Source organism: Zalophus californianus, chromosome 8 (assembly GCF_009762305.2).
Source record: "Zalophus californianus isolate mZalCal1 chromosome 8, mZalCal1.pri.v2, whole genome shotgun sequence".
In the NCBI taxonomy this organism is placed as follows: domain Eukaryota; kingdom Metazoa; phylum Chordata; class Mammalia; order Carnivora; family Otariidae; genus Zalophus; species Zalophus californianus.
In genome coordinates, this window is record NC_045602.1 from 53,730,950 (window position 1) to 53,746,136 (window position 15,187).

A 15,187-nucleotide genomic window follows, 5' to 3' on the forward strand; every position below is an offset into this window, starting at 1 on the left:
CACATTGGGCTAAAATTATTTTCAGCAAATTCTTATTTTTATACCAGAAAATACTGTCCAAAAGAAGGAACATAAAAGAGAAGGTCTGATTTTAAAATCTTGAGATTCTTAAATGAATGAGGTTGGGAGTGAATCAAGAGAATAAATCATTTTTTTAAAATAAATTTTAATGATTTTTTTGTAAATTTTGGAGGACAGTTTGTATCAGGTAAGCATAATAAGAGTCTTATGTGTTTAAGATTTACCTGGCAAGCTTATTAGAATGCAGACTCCTGGGTTCCCTCCAAGAAATTCTGATTCTTCAGAGTTTCTCAGACTGGTATGACTGACATTTTGGACTAGATAATTCTTTGTCATGGGTGGCGGCATGCCCGTGCATCGTTGGTGTTTCTCTTTCTCTCCCTTTCAAACAAATATCAGTAGAAAAATACCAGTAGTTTCAGAAAAGAACAGTTTGAATTCATGAAAATCTGAAGGATGAAATGGTTAAAAAAAATCCTTGGGCAGTAACACCACGTTCATCCCCATAACACCAGGTTCAATCCCCATTCAAATCCAGACCATTTTAAATAATAATAGGAATGTTTATGTGGTAATAATGCACAAACTTTAGTAAATACTTGTTTTAATCCATTCTTTGAAATAGTCTAAGTATTCCCCTAATGTTCGTTCCTGTTTCCTTGGTTCATTTACTGAGAAATTCCTTTTTTCAAAAATAGTGAAGAAACTGCAGCCTAATCCTATTTGACTTTCTACCAGATCTAATTTACTGGTGTCTCCCCTTGTTATCCTACAGGCAACATCTTCACAATTTTCCCCAGCCTCTTCCTAGCATACAAGCTTATCATGGACTCAAAAGGAATCATAACTCTTAATCAGGGAAACATTGCCTGTTTATATTCTACAGGGCATGAGCAGCAAATCTTTTTTTTTTTTTAAGATTTTATTTATTTGTTAGAGAGAGAACACAAGCAGGGGGAGCGGCAGAGGGAGGGAGAAGCAGGCTTTCCACCGAGCAGGGAGCCCCATGCAGGGCTCGATCCCAGGACCCTGGGATCATGACCTGAGCCAAAGGCAGACGTTTAACCGGCTGAGCCACCCAGGCATCCCGAGCAGCAAATCTTTTCATGAGACAGGCCACTGGACTTTTATTGGCAAGGAAAGAGAATGTCAATAAACTGGTAAGCAGCTGTCATTCTTGGACAGCCCACCAGGTACCCTAATATACTTTGCCTTTAATCTTTGCAACGACCATGCAACACAGGCCCAGAGACGGGCTCAGGTAAAGGTGCCCACGAACACCCTACAAAGAGGAGGGGTTAAGATCCGAAATTAGGACTTTGACTTCCTGTTCTGTATTCTTAATTCCTCTGTTGTGCTACAATTATAAAGCCATTGTTCCAGTTTTGATGCCTCAGGGCTGAGTTTGTTGCATTTTAATTTTCATTCAAAAAGAATTTCTTCGAACAGTGACTTGACATGGGTCCTCTCCAATGTGCTCAACCTTTTGCTGCCACATGTAGCCCGGCTGCTTTTCATATAAAGCAGTAGGGGAAAGACAGGGTTCTCCACTGATTCAATGTTGAGTTTAGAACCTTATGTCAAACTTCAGGTCTCTTTCCTTTTCTCAAAGATGGTGATTCTCTAATCCAGTGGAAACCAATATCAATCAAATCCTGATCATAATTAATAGGGAAGGGTATCAGCTGGGCCTCATTGTTACATACAGGGTGATCGAGGGCACAGAGTGTGCATCCTCAGTGAGTAGTTGCCAACCTGAGAAATGGCCCCAAATTAAGAAGGCACCAGAAACTGAAACAAGATGAGAGGAAAAGAAAAAAAAAGTTATGGTTCCCGGGAGGGACCATGAATTAACTGTGCTCTCAGGCATACCTAGTCCTTCCTCGGGTTGGCTTCTCTTTAGCCGACAGCCTCTTCCTGCCTCTTCACCTGAAATTATCATTTTTCAAATCACCACTTGGGTTGTCTCCTCCATGAAGCCCTCCTGTCTCTTCCTGAATTCGCTCCTTCTTCCCCATTCTGAAATCCTACAGCATTTACACCTGGCTCCCACCATCTCGTTCTTTATTTACACGGTCCTTTATATGTTTGTTGAGCTCTTTCTCCAAGTGGATTTTACGCTCCTGACGGGTAACAACTTTGTAAAATGTAAATGGAACGGTGATGACACAGTAGGACTTCAAGAAATACTTGCTGAGAGATTCTCTTGATTTTTACACACTTTGGTTGGGAAATTATAAAATTGGAAGGGATTTATGTAAAAGAAGACCATCTTTCATGAAAAATTCTTTAAGGTGCTAACATCTGCTTGCTTTGCTTTCAAAAAGACAAACTTCTTTTAAGCATTTCCCCTAAGGCAGCACCATAGTCGTGATGTTCCCCGCTGTGGCTAGAGGCTGGGGAAGAAGAGGGAGGCCCGTGGAGACGCTAAAGATGGGTTGTATTTACATATGCTGGTGAAAGGACTTTGGATGTTTGACCTTTTTCTAGAGTCCAGGAGTCCTGGAGCTCACAAAGTTTACCATTTGTATAGGAATCTTTTAGCTCTTGGATGGAAAAAACTCTTTCCTGTAAAACTTCATGGAATTTCTGCTCCTGGCAGGGACAATAGTTACTCATTGTGGATCTTGAAAGCTATGGCACGGTTGTCCAAATGGGCACCAAATAAAGCGAGGAAAGGAAAGTCTCAACTACATATTTTAAAATTCTTTTTGGTTCCAGGTGATGGACGGGGCAGGCTGTGACTGGCATTGACAAGCCTAAACCCTTTACTCAGACCCAGGGGATCACTTCTGATCTAAAAACCTTGTCCTCCAAACCAGCTGCTGAAGAAACTAACGCAAGTCCAAGACCTTACGTCATATCCTGGATGGCCACACATTCCACCTGCATCTCTATTTTGTCCAGTGATGGCTTCAGTCTTTTAAATTTGAGCTTCTGTGGAGGGTCCTATTGAAGACTGGGATTTTCTGTTTGACTATAGACCCATTTTTTTCCCCCTAGATGATTTTGACCATCTTGTCTGCCTCCTTTCAATCACCTGCGCTTGGCTGAGTGACAGACATGGACCCCTAGGGATCCATCTTATCTCAGGAGACTCCTTTTATTATAACAGGCCTCTGAAGTGGGAACCAACTCTCTGGAAACAATTTCCAGTTAGTTCAATAATTTTGACTAAGCTTCTACTATGATAGCTGCTAACATTTATTAAGCACTTACTCCCTACCAGACCTTCTACCAAGCACTTACCATCTACCATTCCATTTAATATTCACAATGCAGCAAAGAGAGATAAAGTATTATTATTCTAATTTTACAGATTAGGAAACTGATGCACAAAGGGGCTAAACACGTTGGTCAAGGCCACACAACTAGTCGACCACAAAACTGACCTCCTGATTTTCCTCCTCCACCCCAGATCTGCTCCTTCAGTCTTCCCCCTGTCCATTGAGGGCAACTCCATTCTTTCAGGTACTTAGGCTGAAGCCCATGGGACTACGCTGGATGCCTCTCTTCTCAAGCCCTACATCCAATGCTTCAGGAAATCCACTGGCTTTGCCTTCATGGTATACCCAACTCCGACCGCTTCTCTCATCTCCACTGCTCCCTGCTGAGTCAAGCCAGCGTCATCTTTTGCCTGAAATATTGCCATAACCCTCCTAACCAGTCACAGTCCTTCCATCCCTGTCTTCCCACGGGCTGTTCCAGCAGCCAGAGTGATCTTTCAAATCCAAGTCAGCTCATGGTGCTCCTCTGTGCAAAAGCCAAAGTTCTCGCAAGACCCTCCACTCTCCCTCCCCATGACCTCACCACCTCCCACTCGCCTCCCTGGATCTCTTCCATTGACAGACCACCAGCTTTCCTGCTCTTCTGGAACACACTGAGTGTCTCTGGTTTTGAGGTCTGAGCCCTGGGGCCCTCTGGTTGGTATGTTCTTCCCCCAGTAGCCTCGCAGTCAGCTTCAAAAATCTCTCCTCAAACGCTACCTTCTCAATGCATCTCTGTTTATATTACACTCACTCAAGTAGTACCAAGTCGTCTTACTTGGCTCTCTTTTTTCTGTAGCATATATTACCTTTTGACATAGTGTGTAACTCATTTGTTATGTTTCTTGTTTCTTGTCTGCTTTCTCTCCCTCTGCCCTTCCCCACTAGACAGAGAGCTTTGTCTCTGTAGTGCTCTCTGATGTATTCCAGGGACCCAGGGCAGTGCCTGGCACATTATACATGATCAATGGATATTTGCTGAATAAATGAATGAATGGTCCTGGATCTCAAATCTTAGGGTGTTCGTAATTTTGTTGTAGACACATGGCATTCTCAAGTGAAAAGGGCAATAATGCAGAAGATGTAATGAGGTGGTGTTTGCCAAGGGTCAAGTGAGCAGAAAACTTAGTGACAGGCACTCAGGTAAGGGAGATATAAGACGGAGTTGGAAAGGTAGAGGGGACTTAGCTCTGAACTCTTTTCATTCCGCAGTACAATAGTAAGGACACCTTTTTTCTTAGCTTACGGGCCCAGGACTTAAGCCATAGTCTTAGTCTTGTAGCTGCCATACCACAAGTTTGCAAAACTTCCTGAGATGTTTCTCTTCCTCCTCCCCATGCCCTTGTGGCCTCAAGGGCATGGTTGTTTCTCTGTGGTATGGTCAGACATAATGAGAAATACAGGCCCAAACTGCTGGATCACTCAAAAGCAGGGAGGAATCTGGAATGGAATTGTTAAATTTGGGGTATTTTAATCATTTCCTGCAGGTTGGCAAGTTCCAGAAGGGTCAATTTCTAAAAGAATCAGGCGGGGTCCACTTAAAGAAATTTCACCGTTTCTCCAAAAGGTTTTCATATTTGGTCTCCGGATTTGATGTTCCACTGAGGGGTGCCTGAGACATGGACCTTTCTCAGTTGTGACACTTCTCTGTGACAACCCTACTTTCTTACTTTCGTCAAGTAAAACTTTTCCGTTGTCTATCCTCATTGCACTGGCTTACCCTGCTTTCAAGAAAACTGATTTGCTCCTACCACAGGATGGAAATGTGTGTGTGTGTGTGTGTGTGTGTGTGTGTGTGTGTGTGTGTGTGTGGGTGAGGCGCAGGGGGCAAGTTAAGAGGGAAAATTGTCCAATATGAGGCCGGACCTCCTGCTTATTTATGAGATGATTCATTTTTTTAATTTTATTATGTTATGTTAATCACCATACATTACATCATTAGTTTTTGATGTAGTGTTCCATGATTCATTGTTTGTGTATAACACCCAGTGCTCCACGCAGAACGTGCCCTCCTTAATACCCATCACCAGGCTAACCCATCCCCCCACCCCCCTCCCCTCCAGAACCCTCAGTTTGTTTTTCAGTGTCCATAGTCTCTCATGGTTCGTCTCCTCCTCCGATTTCCCCCCTTCATTCTTCCCTTCCTGCTATCTTCTTCTTCTTCTTCTTTTTTTTTTTAACATATAATGTATTATTTGTTTCAGAGGTACAGGTCCGTGATTCAACAGTCTTACACAATTCACAGCGCTCACCATAGCACATGCCCTCCCCACTGTCTATCACCCAGCCTCCCCATCCCTCCCATCCCCCATTTTGATCTTGTCTGACTTCAGGGCATGCCTGCTATCTCTTGTCCAGCTGAGACAGTGTTAGGGAGACAATCCCCCATTACCGAGGGGTCCTAATGACACGTCCTCCAAAGCCCAGGCAGGACGTGACCATAGTATCCACCCAAGCTGACCATTAGGCCAAACACATTAGCCTTTAGAATGATCTAATGGAAAAAAATGCATCTGGTTAGAACTCCTGACTATTCAGACAAAGGTTAATTTGGAACTGCTCGTGTTAGGGACTGAGATCTGCAGAAGAGCCACTAAGCCCTGGCAGCCCTCTGATAGGCTGAGCTCTGAGATCCTGCCAGCGTGAGGGAGTAGCTACACTGGCCGAAGGCCTGCCACCTGAGAACCTCCCCAGGAGGCCTCGGAACCACCACTCCCCGGCTTTGCTTCAGTTGGCCCGGCAAGAGGACTGGGCACCGTAATTTTTTAAAAAGTCATCCAGGTGATTTTATGTGTAACCAGAAATAGAAACCACCTGCTATTAAGGACCCAGAGAGGGGGGTGTCTGAGGAGCTGATGGAATACAATCCACTCCTGCCTTACAATCCCTGTGGCATCGCACCCCCCGCCTCCACACTGCTTCACCAATTTTCCCTTTTCTCCTGGATTATTTCCACAATCATATAAACAAGCTGCAATTTCTCCCATTCTAAATGAGACTCTCCTTATATTCCATATTGCCTTTTAGTTACTGCCCTATTGCCCTGCTTCTGTTTAGGGAAAAGCTCCCTAAGATGTGCTTTCTGGGTGCGCCGTCCAATTTCTTTCTGCACTTTTCCTCCTAGACCCAGTCCGTCTGGATGTCCCCCCTCACTACTGCACAGACCCTGGCCCTGTCTTACCACCTGGACACACCGGTGCGTCCAGGTCTCACTCTCGGTCACAGAAGTGGACCAGTTGGAGAAACCCAACACAGGCCTTCCCGATACCCTCTGCGGGTCCCACATGCCCCCGAACCAGCCTACAGCTGGCCCTGCGGGGCTGGGATCAAAGCTCAGTGAACAGAATGCAGAACCGGAAACTTCCAGGCAACGAGAATGACAAATAGAGCCTTCAGGAAAGGGAAGGCGATGACTTACACAGCGTGTGGTGGTGATGATGACAGAACTGGAGATGAAAGAGAGGCCATCGTTCATGCTGACCTGAAGTGCGGCTTTCCTGCAATGACAAGGGAGCCAGAGACACTCAGCATGGTGCGCGAGGAGCAAGGGGTCATGAGCCGGACGCTTAAGTCCCCTGCAGGCTCTGCTCCTAACTGCCCGGGGACTGTGGTCTCTTCCCCTGGGGGCCTGAGTGGGTCTCTTCTGTAAAATGTGGAGGATGGCTTCTAGGGCCCACCCGTATGCTCTAACATTCTAGAGAGATGTCGGGATACCCTTGGCTGGTGTGTCAAGGTATTGCGTTCAGCCCGTCTTATGTGGTAGCGAGTTGCATTGAACCGGCAAAGCCTGCTACCATTTAATTCACCGGTCACCTTGTCGTAGGAAGAAGTTTTCCCAAAACGTGGCTTGCGTCTGTGGGCGTACACTTGTCAAACTGTAAACTGAATGTTCTGTTGTGGTTACCGGGCTCTCCGTGACTGATTCTGATGAGGGGGTTTGCTACCACCCTGACAAGCTCACGGAGGTACAGCAGTGGATGACTGACCTTCTACCCTCCTTCTATCTCTGTGAGACTCACTGAAACCTGAGCTTCTGTTTTGCTTGTCTTTGGCAGTATGGACACAGGGTTAGTTTGTGGAACCAGTGGACTTGAAGGTCAGTGTTAGGCAACCAGACTTGGAGGCTTTACAATTAGAACAAGTGATTGAAAGCAGAAGTTAGATGAACATGTTTAATATTTTTTCCTCAAAGCCACCATTCTCTCTTCAGCTTGTTCCAATCATGTTTACAGAGAAGCGAGTTTGTGTTCTCTGATGAACACCCAACAGATATCTGATGCCCTGCAGGGGCACAGAGGAAGGAGCATTGAGCTTGGCCCAGAAGTCTGAACCTGGGGTCTTGAACCCACTCTTCTTAACCCCTCTGAGCTTCCTTTCTGTGCTTCCTTATGTCTAAGGAGGAGATAATCATCCAGCAGAGCAATTATGATGACAGGGTGAGATAATGTGGGTTGGGAGGGTTTTGGGAAGTGTGAGCTCTAGAAAGGTAGGTATGATTAAGTGAGACATACCTTTGTTGGACACTAGACCCTTCCACTACTGCAGTGTGACCGTGGGCAAGCTATTTAAATTCTCTCAGCCATAGATTCCACATCTGTAAAACTGGGATGGATGATGTGAGCATCTGGTTCTTTGGGAGCTTGGGAGGATAAAGGGAGGTACTCTTTATAAGACATCTGTCCTGGTGCCTTGCTCACTGGAAGCACTGGCACCATCATTGCTACCTGGCGAGGTCTAGACAAGGCTGCGTGACAACAACGAAGAGAGACTCTTTCTTCTCCCTTTGTCCCTTCTACTCCTCTCTCCTCCCTGGCTGTGAGGTTCAGTTGCTGGTGGAAACTTACATGCCAACTTCTTTTAAGATAGGTGCTGGACACAGCAAGTAAGTGTCTTCCACAGTGAAGGGCTTCTCATCTGTAAAAAGGAAGTCACTGGATTAAGAAGAGTGAAGCAACTTTACAATTTCATGTTCAGTGACTCCTAGAGACCATCCACCAAATCCTGGGAGACATGAGAAAAGCAGTAACTCTGAACTAGACACTGGTCTTGAGCCATAAAATCCGCTCGAGTGAATGAACTTTAAGGTTCTCTTGCTAAGCTACTAGTCCCTGACCTCATACAACCAATTGAGTCAATCAGTGAACAAATAGAGACTGAGCTCTTACCATTGACTAGGCATAACTGAGGGGAATCCAGAAGATATAAGACTGGTCCCCAGGGAACTTCAGGTCTGAGTCTAGTTTGAGAGAGAAGCCACATTCATGGAGAAAGTTTGTTGACACAGCATTATTTATAATAGCCAAGATGTGCAGTGAGCAACCTAAGCGGATGAGTGGATAAAGAAAATGTGGCATGTGTATATACATGTATTCATACAACAAAGGTTATTCAGTCATAAGTTAGTAAGTCTTGCCATTTGTGACAACATGGATGGACCTGGAGGACACTGTGCTAAGTGAAATAAGTCAGAGAAAGATAAATATCGTATGATCTCACTTATATGTGGGATCTAAAAAAGAAAAAAAAAATGAACTCATAGAGAACAGAGAACAGATTGGTGGTTGCCAGGGGTGGGGGATGGGTGAAATGGGTGAAGATGGTCAAAAGGTACAGACTTCCAGTTATCAAATAAGTCATGAGGATGTCATGTACGGTGTGGTGACTCTAGGTCATAATACTGTATTGCATGTTTGGAAGTTGCTAAGAGAGTAAATCTTACAAGTTCTCTTCACAAGAAAAGAATTTGTAATTATGTATGGTGATGGATGTTAACTAGATTTATCGTGGTGATCATTTCACCTTCTTTACAAATATTGAATCACTAGGTTGTACATCTGAAACTAATATAATGCTTTTTGTCAATTATTTCTCAATTTTTTAAAGAAGGAAAAGCTTTCTGACACATACAAGAAGTAGCTAAGCCAAAATATTACTTAGCTTCAGAAGACAGAGAGCTCTCTTTAGGTGGGTGATGTGGTGAGGTGACAGGGAACACAACACTTGAGATGTGCTTTGGCAGAGAGATTGGGAAGAGGTATTCCTGGTGAGAGGAATGGCATGAACAGAGGCAGAGCAAACAAAAGATATATTCTAGGGTTGGAGGTAAGTAGGATTTGAAAAGATCAGTATAGGAAGAAATTTGGTCTCAATTCTTTGCGTGAGAACGTAGGAGTTTGGACACAGGCCTATTAGCTATGAAAAGAACTTCGGAGGTTTTTGCAAAAAAAAAACTTGAAGGGATGATTTTGGGAGTTGCAGCAGATATAGCTGTGAAAGATGGATGAGAATGGGGGGAGTCTGGAGGTGGAGAGTTCTTGCTCTTATTCTGTGGGTGAAAAAAAGAAAGCTTTCATCTCAAGCTCCTTAAAAATTTCATTGTGTCCCAGGTTCTGGGGCTGAGAAGTTACTAACTAGTCAGTATATAGTATTCATGCCTTCATGATGCAACATTTAAGGGTGCGTGCTCTGTACCAAACATTGTGGTAGGACCTGCGGGGATATGACGATGAATAATATGAGTCCCTTTAACCAAGCTGTGAATACAAATGCCTGCCCTAGAAGAAAGGAATACATGTATAATTGAAGGATGGTATTCTCCTATCAGCGTTTGTTACAAAACGGATGTCTCTAATGACATTGGGACTGTGGCTGACACTAAACACTTGCTTGAGTGCGGACTAGGAAGGCTGGTGCCCTCTGCCTGGATTGAAGGAGCAGAGCCACCTGGGGTGAGGGTTAGAGGACATGTCTGAGTGCCAAGCACGGTGTCTCCATGGAAGGAGGAGGAAGAGAATGGTCCATTACAGTCTTCTCTGATGTCTAGGGAGATCTTCAAATGGTGAAAAGTTAGGGAGGCTATTCCAAGTCATTCACCAATCATTCATTCATTCAACAAGTATTTATTAAAGGCCTTCTGTGAACTGGAGACACAGGCTTTGAGAACAGAAACATGGTCTCTGATTTCATGGGTTTTGTAGGAGCTGCAGGGGAGACAGTTATTAAGCACTTTCATTTGTATTAAAAAATATATTCTTTCGAATATCTTCCACATGTCAGGCATTGTGCTAGGCCTTGCAATGAACAAAACAGATGAAAGCACCTTGCCCAAGGAGCTGACATGCTGGAGATGACACAAGTTACTATTTAACTATAATTGTGGTGAGCACAAAGAAAGAAAGAGAAGGGAGTTCAGGAAATGCTTCCCTGAGGAAAGGCGATATAAGCTGAGACCTGTGGTTAGGCGAAGAGGACACGGAGTGGGACAGGAGGCCCTGCAAAGATCCTGGGGCAGGAAGGAGCCCAGAGCCCTTTGAGAGCTAAAGGAAGGCCAACAAGGCTGGTGAATTTGAGTGAGACAGTGGCTCAAAATGAGGCTAGAAAAGGCAGCAGGACCAGATGACCGAGGCCTTATAGGCGATGGTGGGGCTTTGGGGATGTTTCCTAAAAACAACAAGTATTGGAGGTCCCTCCTCATATGTAGAATTAATCTTCGCAGATCATGGAACATTGCTGGAACAGTGGAGGTGTGTTGAATGAAACTAGGAAGTTTATGATGACGTTGGCGGATCACACAATGCCCGAACTGAGCATTTTTGTTTTCAAGATACTTCCCAGCCTCTGGTGATGATCATGCCATCAAGACTAATGCAGGCCATGCTGTGGGTCGGCGCTCTCCACGCACCTTGCATAAGCCACATCATCGAATTTAACCTGCTAGAAGTGCTACCAGGGAAGGATATTATTCCCTTCATTTGAAAGGTGAAGCACGACATAGAGAGGTGAAGAAACTTGCCCCGTGTTACACAGGGGAGCTTGGATCCACACCCAGGCAGTCTGGCTGTTGCCATGCTTTACCTCCTTCTACAACAACCTTGCGAACCGAGGCAAGGCAAGGGCATTGGGCTCACTTTCCGATGCGAAATGGAGGCTCAGAGAGGTGACAATGACCCATGGTTGCACAGCAAGTGAGAGGCAAAGCCAGGACTAGAACTCAATTCTCCATTTTTCCTCCCTTGCCAAGAGCCTCTCCATTCCAGGAAAGGCTTGTGTTAGAGAATAAACCCAACTTGGGATAGGCATGGCTGACTAGAAACTCTATTTTTTTCTTGGCCACGGCTTATCCTGCAGCACATGCACTAGCAATACCTGGGAGTGCAGATGCCCGCCCACAGAGCCAGCCCAAGGAGCCACGGGGCAGCCACAGAGTGGCCACAGGAGGCCTCGTGACTCTTGGCTGCATTCTGTGGGAAGTGCTGGTCACGCAGAGGTGGGCATCCAAGTCAGAGATGGTGCGCTGTAGTGACACAAGGGAGCCTCAGGGTTCGGCGTGCCCAGGGGGCTGTTAGTGCCCACGCACCTTCCAGGGCCTTCTCTGCAGCGCTCTTCCCCCGCCCTCCATCCCAACTGGAAAAGAGTGAGAGGACAAGATTGGCCTAGGTCACTTAGACACTTCTCTTTGTCTTGCCTTCAGTTTCCTTTCCTGCCTGAGAGACCAAGTATTTCTGGAGCAAAGCAGAGGCAAACCTCACTGGCAGGACTGAGGACACTTTGCGGGGGCTGTAACTCAGGCCTGACTCCGCCTTCCATCGGTTTCTTAGCCTCTGGGGCTGTGCGCCCGCTCTGGGGAGCTGGCATTTTCTGCTCTGAGAGGGAGTGTTTGGTTTGGAGCCTGTTTTCGCTTTACCACAAAAATGAGTGACTTTTTTTTTTTTCTTTCTCTCTCTCTCTCTAAACAAAGGAGGGCCATTTGGTTTCCATAACTCAGATCATCTGACTCCTTCCTGGAATGTCCTCTTGGGAAGCAGGGCACAAAGCCTTCCCCCTCGGCTGAGCCACGTTTGGCTCAGGGGCCATGCCAACCTTGCTGCTGCCTCCGCCAAAGCCAGTGGTGTTGGGATGTTGGGGGGACCGTAATCCACTCCGAGCGCGACCGAGTCCCAGTTCCTCTGTCCACTGGGCAGCGATTTCACTGCTGGTTAGCCCTGAGTGGGCAGCGGGGTGGAGACCAGGAGCTAGGAGACCAGCGCTTGGCTCGTGGGCAACAGGGGGAGAAGACTGGGGGGGGGGGCAAGAGTTTGAGACCAGAAGTTAAGGGAATGTTTAGATGATCTGTAAATATAAATTTCCTTGCCTTTTACCAAAGATACTTCAGAATTCGGTATATAGGTTAATCTAAAACATTTGTCTACAAGAGTCTGATAATTGAACACAAGCTTGATTTAAACCAGGATTTGGGGCTCAGTGAGCGTCATTACACCAAATTGCCAAACACCCGAGGCTTGAGAACTGGGCATTCCTGAGGATGAGAACAGAGGACACAGAGTGGGGCAGAGTACCCACCCACACATACATCTATATCCACATATCATCTAAATCTATATGTTTATACTGATTTTGTCTAACACTATATACCCATGGTCTCGTTTGACATTACTATTATTTATCATTTACAGTTTGGGAAACTGGGGCTCAGAGAGGTTCGTTAATTGAATTAGTGTTGCACCACTTGTAAATGTCAAGGCTGAAATTCAAACCCAGGTTTTGTTGCAGTGATTTGCCCAAGGTCAACCCAGCTGGCTTTTTCACAGATGTAATTTAAACTGTTAAATTAAATGAAACTAGTTAGCCATTTCACATTGTTATTATCTCACAGCTGATTTTGTGATACAGCCTGACCTACACCAGGAGCCAAGTCTTTTTATACCTGGCCACTTTGGAAGCAAACGGTTAAGATGCTCCGTGGGCAGGATTGGAGAACACTGTCTCCTATCGGAGGGGATCAGGATTGAAAAGCTCTGTGGGGAGGTTCAGGCACCTTTTGAGAGACAGTGATCTACTATAATGAACCCATGTTCCAGAACCATACACTCAAGTACATACATTCCCAGGTTTTGACCTTGAATCAATGTAATTCTTTTGAGACTATTGAAGAAATTCCCAGAATTCTTCCCTGCAGTTGGTGACTATCTAATGGATTTGGGATAAAACCAGGATTAAAATTCATTAGCTAATTCAAACACCAATCACAGTGAATCCTTTTATAGGACTGATTAAATAATTCAAATATTTTTCAAGCCTTGGCAATCTTTTCTTGATGTAAATATTTATTTCTGGTCAAAAGGACAAGCAAAACCTTTAGTCTTATCTGGGGGTGCTTGTTGAAACCCTCCAAAAGCTGATGTAAGCTCCAAAGTAGAGTTTACATTCCTACTGTTACAAAATAGTGAAGGTTAGGGACGAAATGAGCTCACCCTGCGCTTTCTCCCAATTTCCACTGGGTCTAGGGAGCATTTTCAGGGCATCCCTAAGCCAAGCATAACTGTTCAGCACCAGATTATCAGCTGGTTGGGAAATGTGTCTGAATGAAGGGAGAACAGACAGGCTAGAGCTAGGCTGGATGTTTCTATCTTCTCGCTGACTTCAAAAGTAACCATCTTTTTAAAAAGTTAGGCTTTGTGCAAAAACCTGAAATAAAATGATATTCAGCAGGACTCCAAGTTAGTGAAATTCAAAGCATCTGGATTGAGCTCTCTGGAGCTTCAGCCAGAAAGGAGGTAGTTGATTGCCCTCCTGGGGTTCCTGCAATGATAATTCACAAACACGGGGATTTTACTGCAAAGCTAAATGGAGCCCATTGCTTAGGGTAGAAGGAAATTATTATTTATTGGGCACATATTCTGTGTCAGGCCCTGGGTGGGGAAGTTTTCATAAATGGGTGAGATAACAAGCCTGGGGATTTTCTTGACAGAAGACATTAAACTCTAATTCAGGGACAAAGCAAGGAATTTGAAAGTGGAGAGAATGGCTTCTACTTGGAAAGGGTGAACAGTGGTTCTGAGGTCAGAGGAATGAGAAACAAGAGTCAAGACAGAACGGGAAAAGATGGTAGTGAAGTGCTGGTGAGTGGGGCCGAGTTGGGAATAATCCTCAGAACACAGCGCATCCGCTATAATGTCCTTTCATGCCCAGCTGAAGCCAGAGTTGGCCACCATCCTCCTTAGGCATGGCTCACATCTACCTCCCTCTTCCCTGGCCTGGAATTGTTGCAAGGTTTCCTTGGAAGCCCTCATTGGCGAGTCGAACCTGGCCAACAGTTTCCAGGTAAGTTTCCTGGGCCTTTACATAACTATTTTACCAGTTCTTGTAGGTTACAGGTATCCAGGATATATCTTTTGGTTTCTTTTCCTGTTCTCTGGAAGCAGGTTGGACCAGGATGGAGAAACAATGAGCTCGTTAAGAGCCTGGGCTCGAATTCCATCACAACTCCGTCACCTGCTGGCTACATAACCCTAACTGCAACCCAGAGATCTCGGGAATGAGAGATCAGATGTGAATCATACTCATTTCATAAATTGATATAAATTTTAATGAGATGATAGGATTAAGTGCTCAGCATTTAAGCACTTGACATGTCAACTCTTGTTACTAAAGCGGGGTACTGCTAGCTTCATTGTCTCTGAGGCACCTGAAAAACAGAAGATGTGAACATGTGTGCAAACTGAATATGTCTCGCGACTTACCTACCAGGTTGTGTCAGGGCTAGATGGTAGAGGGGTGACAAGAAGAAAGTCATCTATCCAAATAGGATCTGTGGACATGTATATAGGGCCGTGCTTCTCCGATGTGGTGATTTTGTCCCTCAGGGGACAACTGGCAATGTCTGAGACAGTTCTGGTTGTCATACTAGGACCGAAGTACTACCGGCATTCAGTGAGCAGAGACCAGAGATGGTGCTAAATATCCTACACTGCACAAAGCATCCTTCTCCCCCCACTCAACAAAGAATTATCTGGCCCTGAATGTCGATAGTATCAAGGTAAGAAATCCTGGTATAATGTCTATCATGGCTATATATATATATATATATATATATATATATATATATTGCCCATTGTAGAGGG

At 45.0% G+C, this 15,187-nt stretch overlaps 1 protein-coding gene across 1 annotated transcript in view; it reads right to left on the minus strand.

Annotated features, from left to right (window-relative positions):
* The window catches only part of ANTXR1 (ANTXR cell adhesion molecule 1), a 216,110-nt gene that overhangs the window by 105,443 nt on the left and 95,480 nt on the right, over window positions 1-15,187 (minus strand). Inside the window, exons 11-12 of the mRNA XM_027621494.2 lie at window positions 8,132-8,201; window positions 6,706-6,784 (exon numbers count right to left, since the gene is read on the minus strand). Coding sequence (XP_027477295.1) covers window positions 6,706-6,784; window positions 8,132-8,201 — 149 coding nt within the window. The remainder of the gene's footprint in view (window positions 1-6,705; window positions 6,785-8,131; window positions 8,202-15,187) is intronic.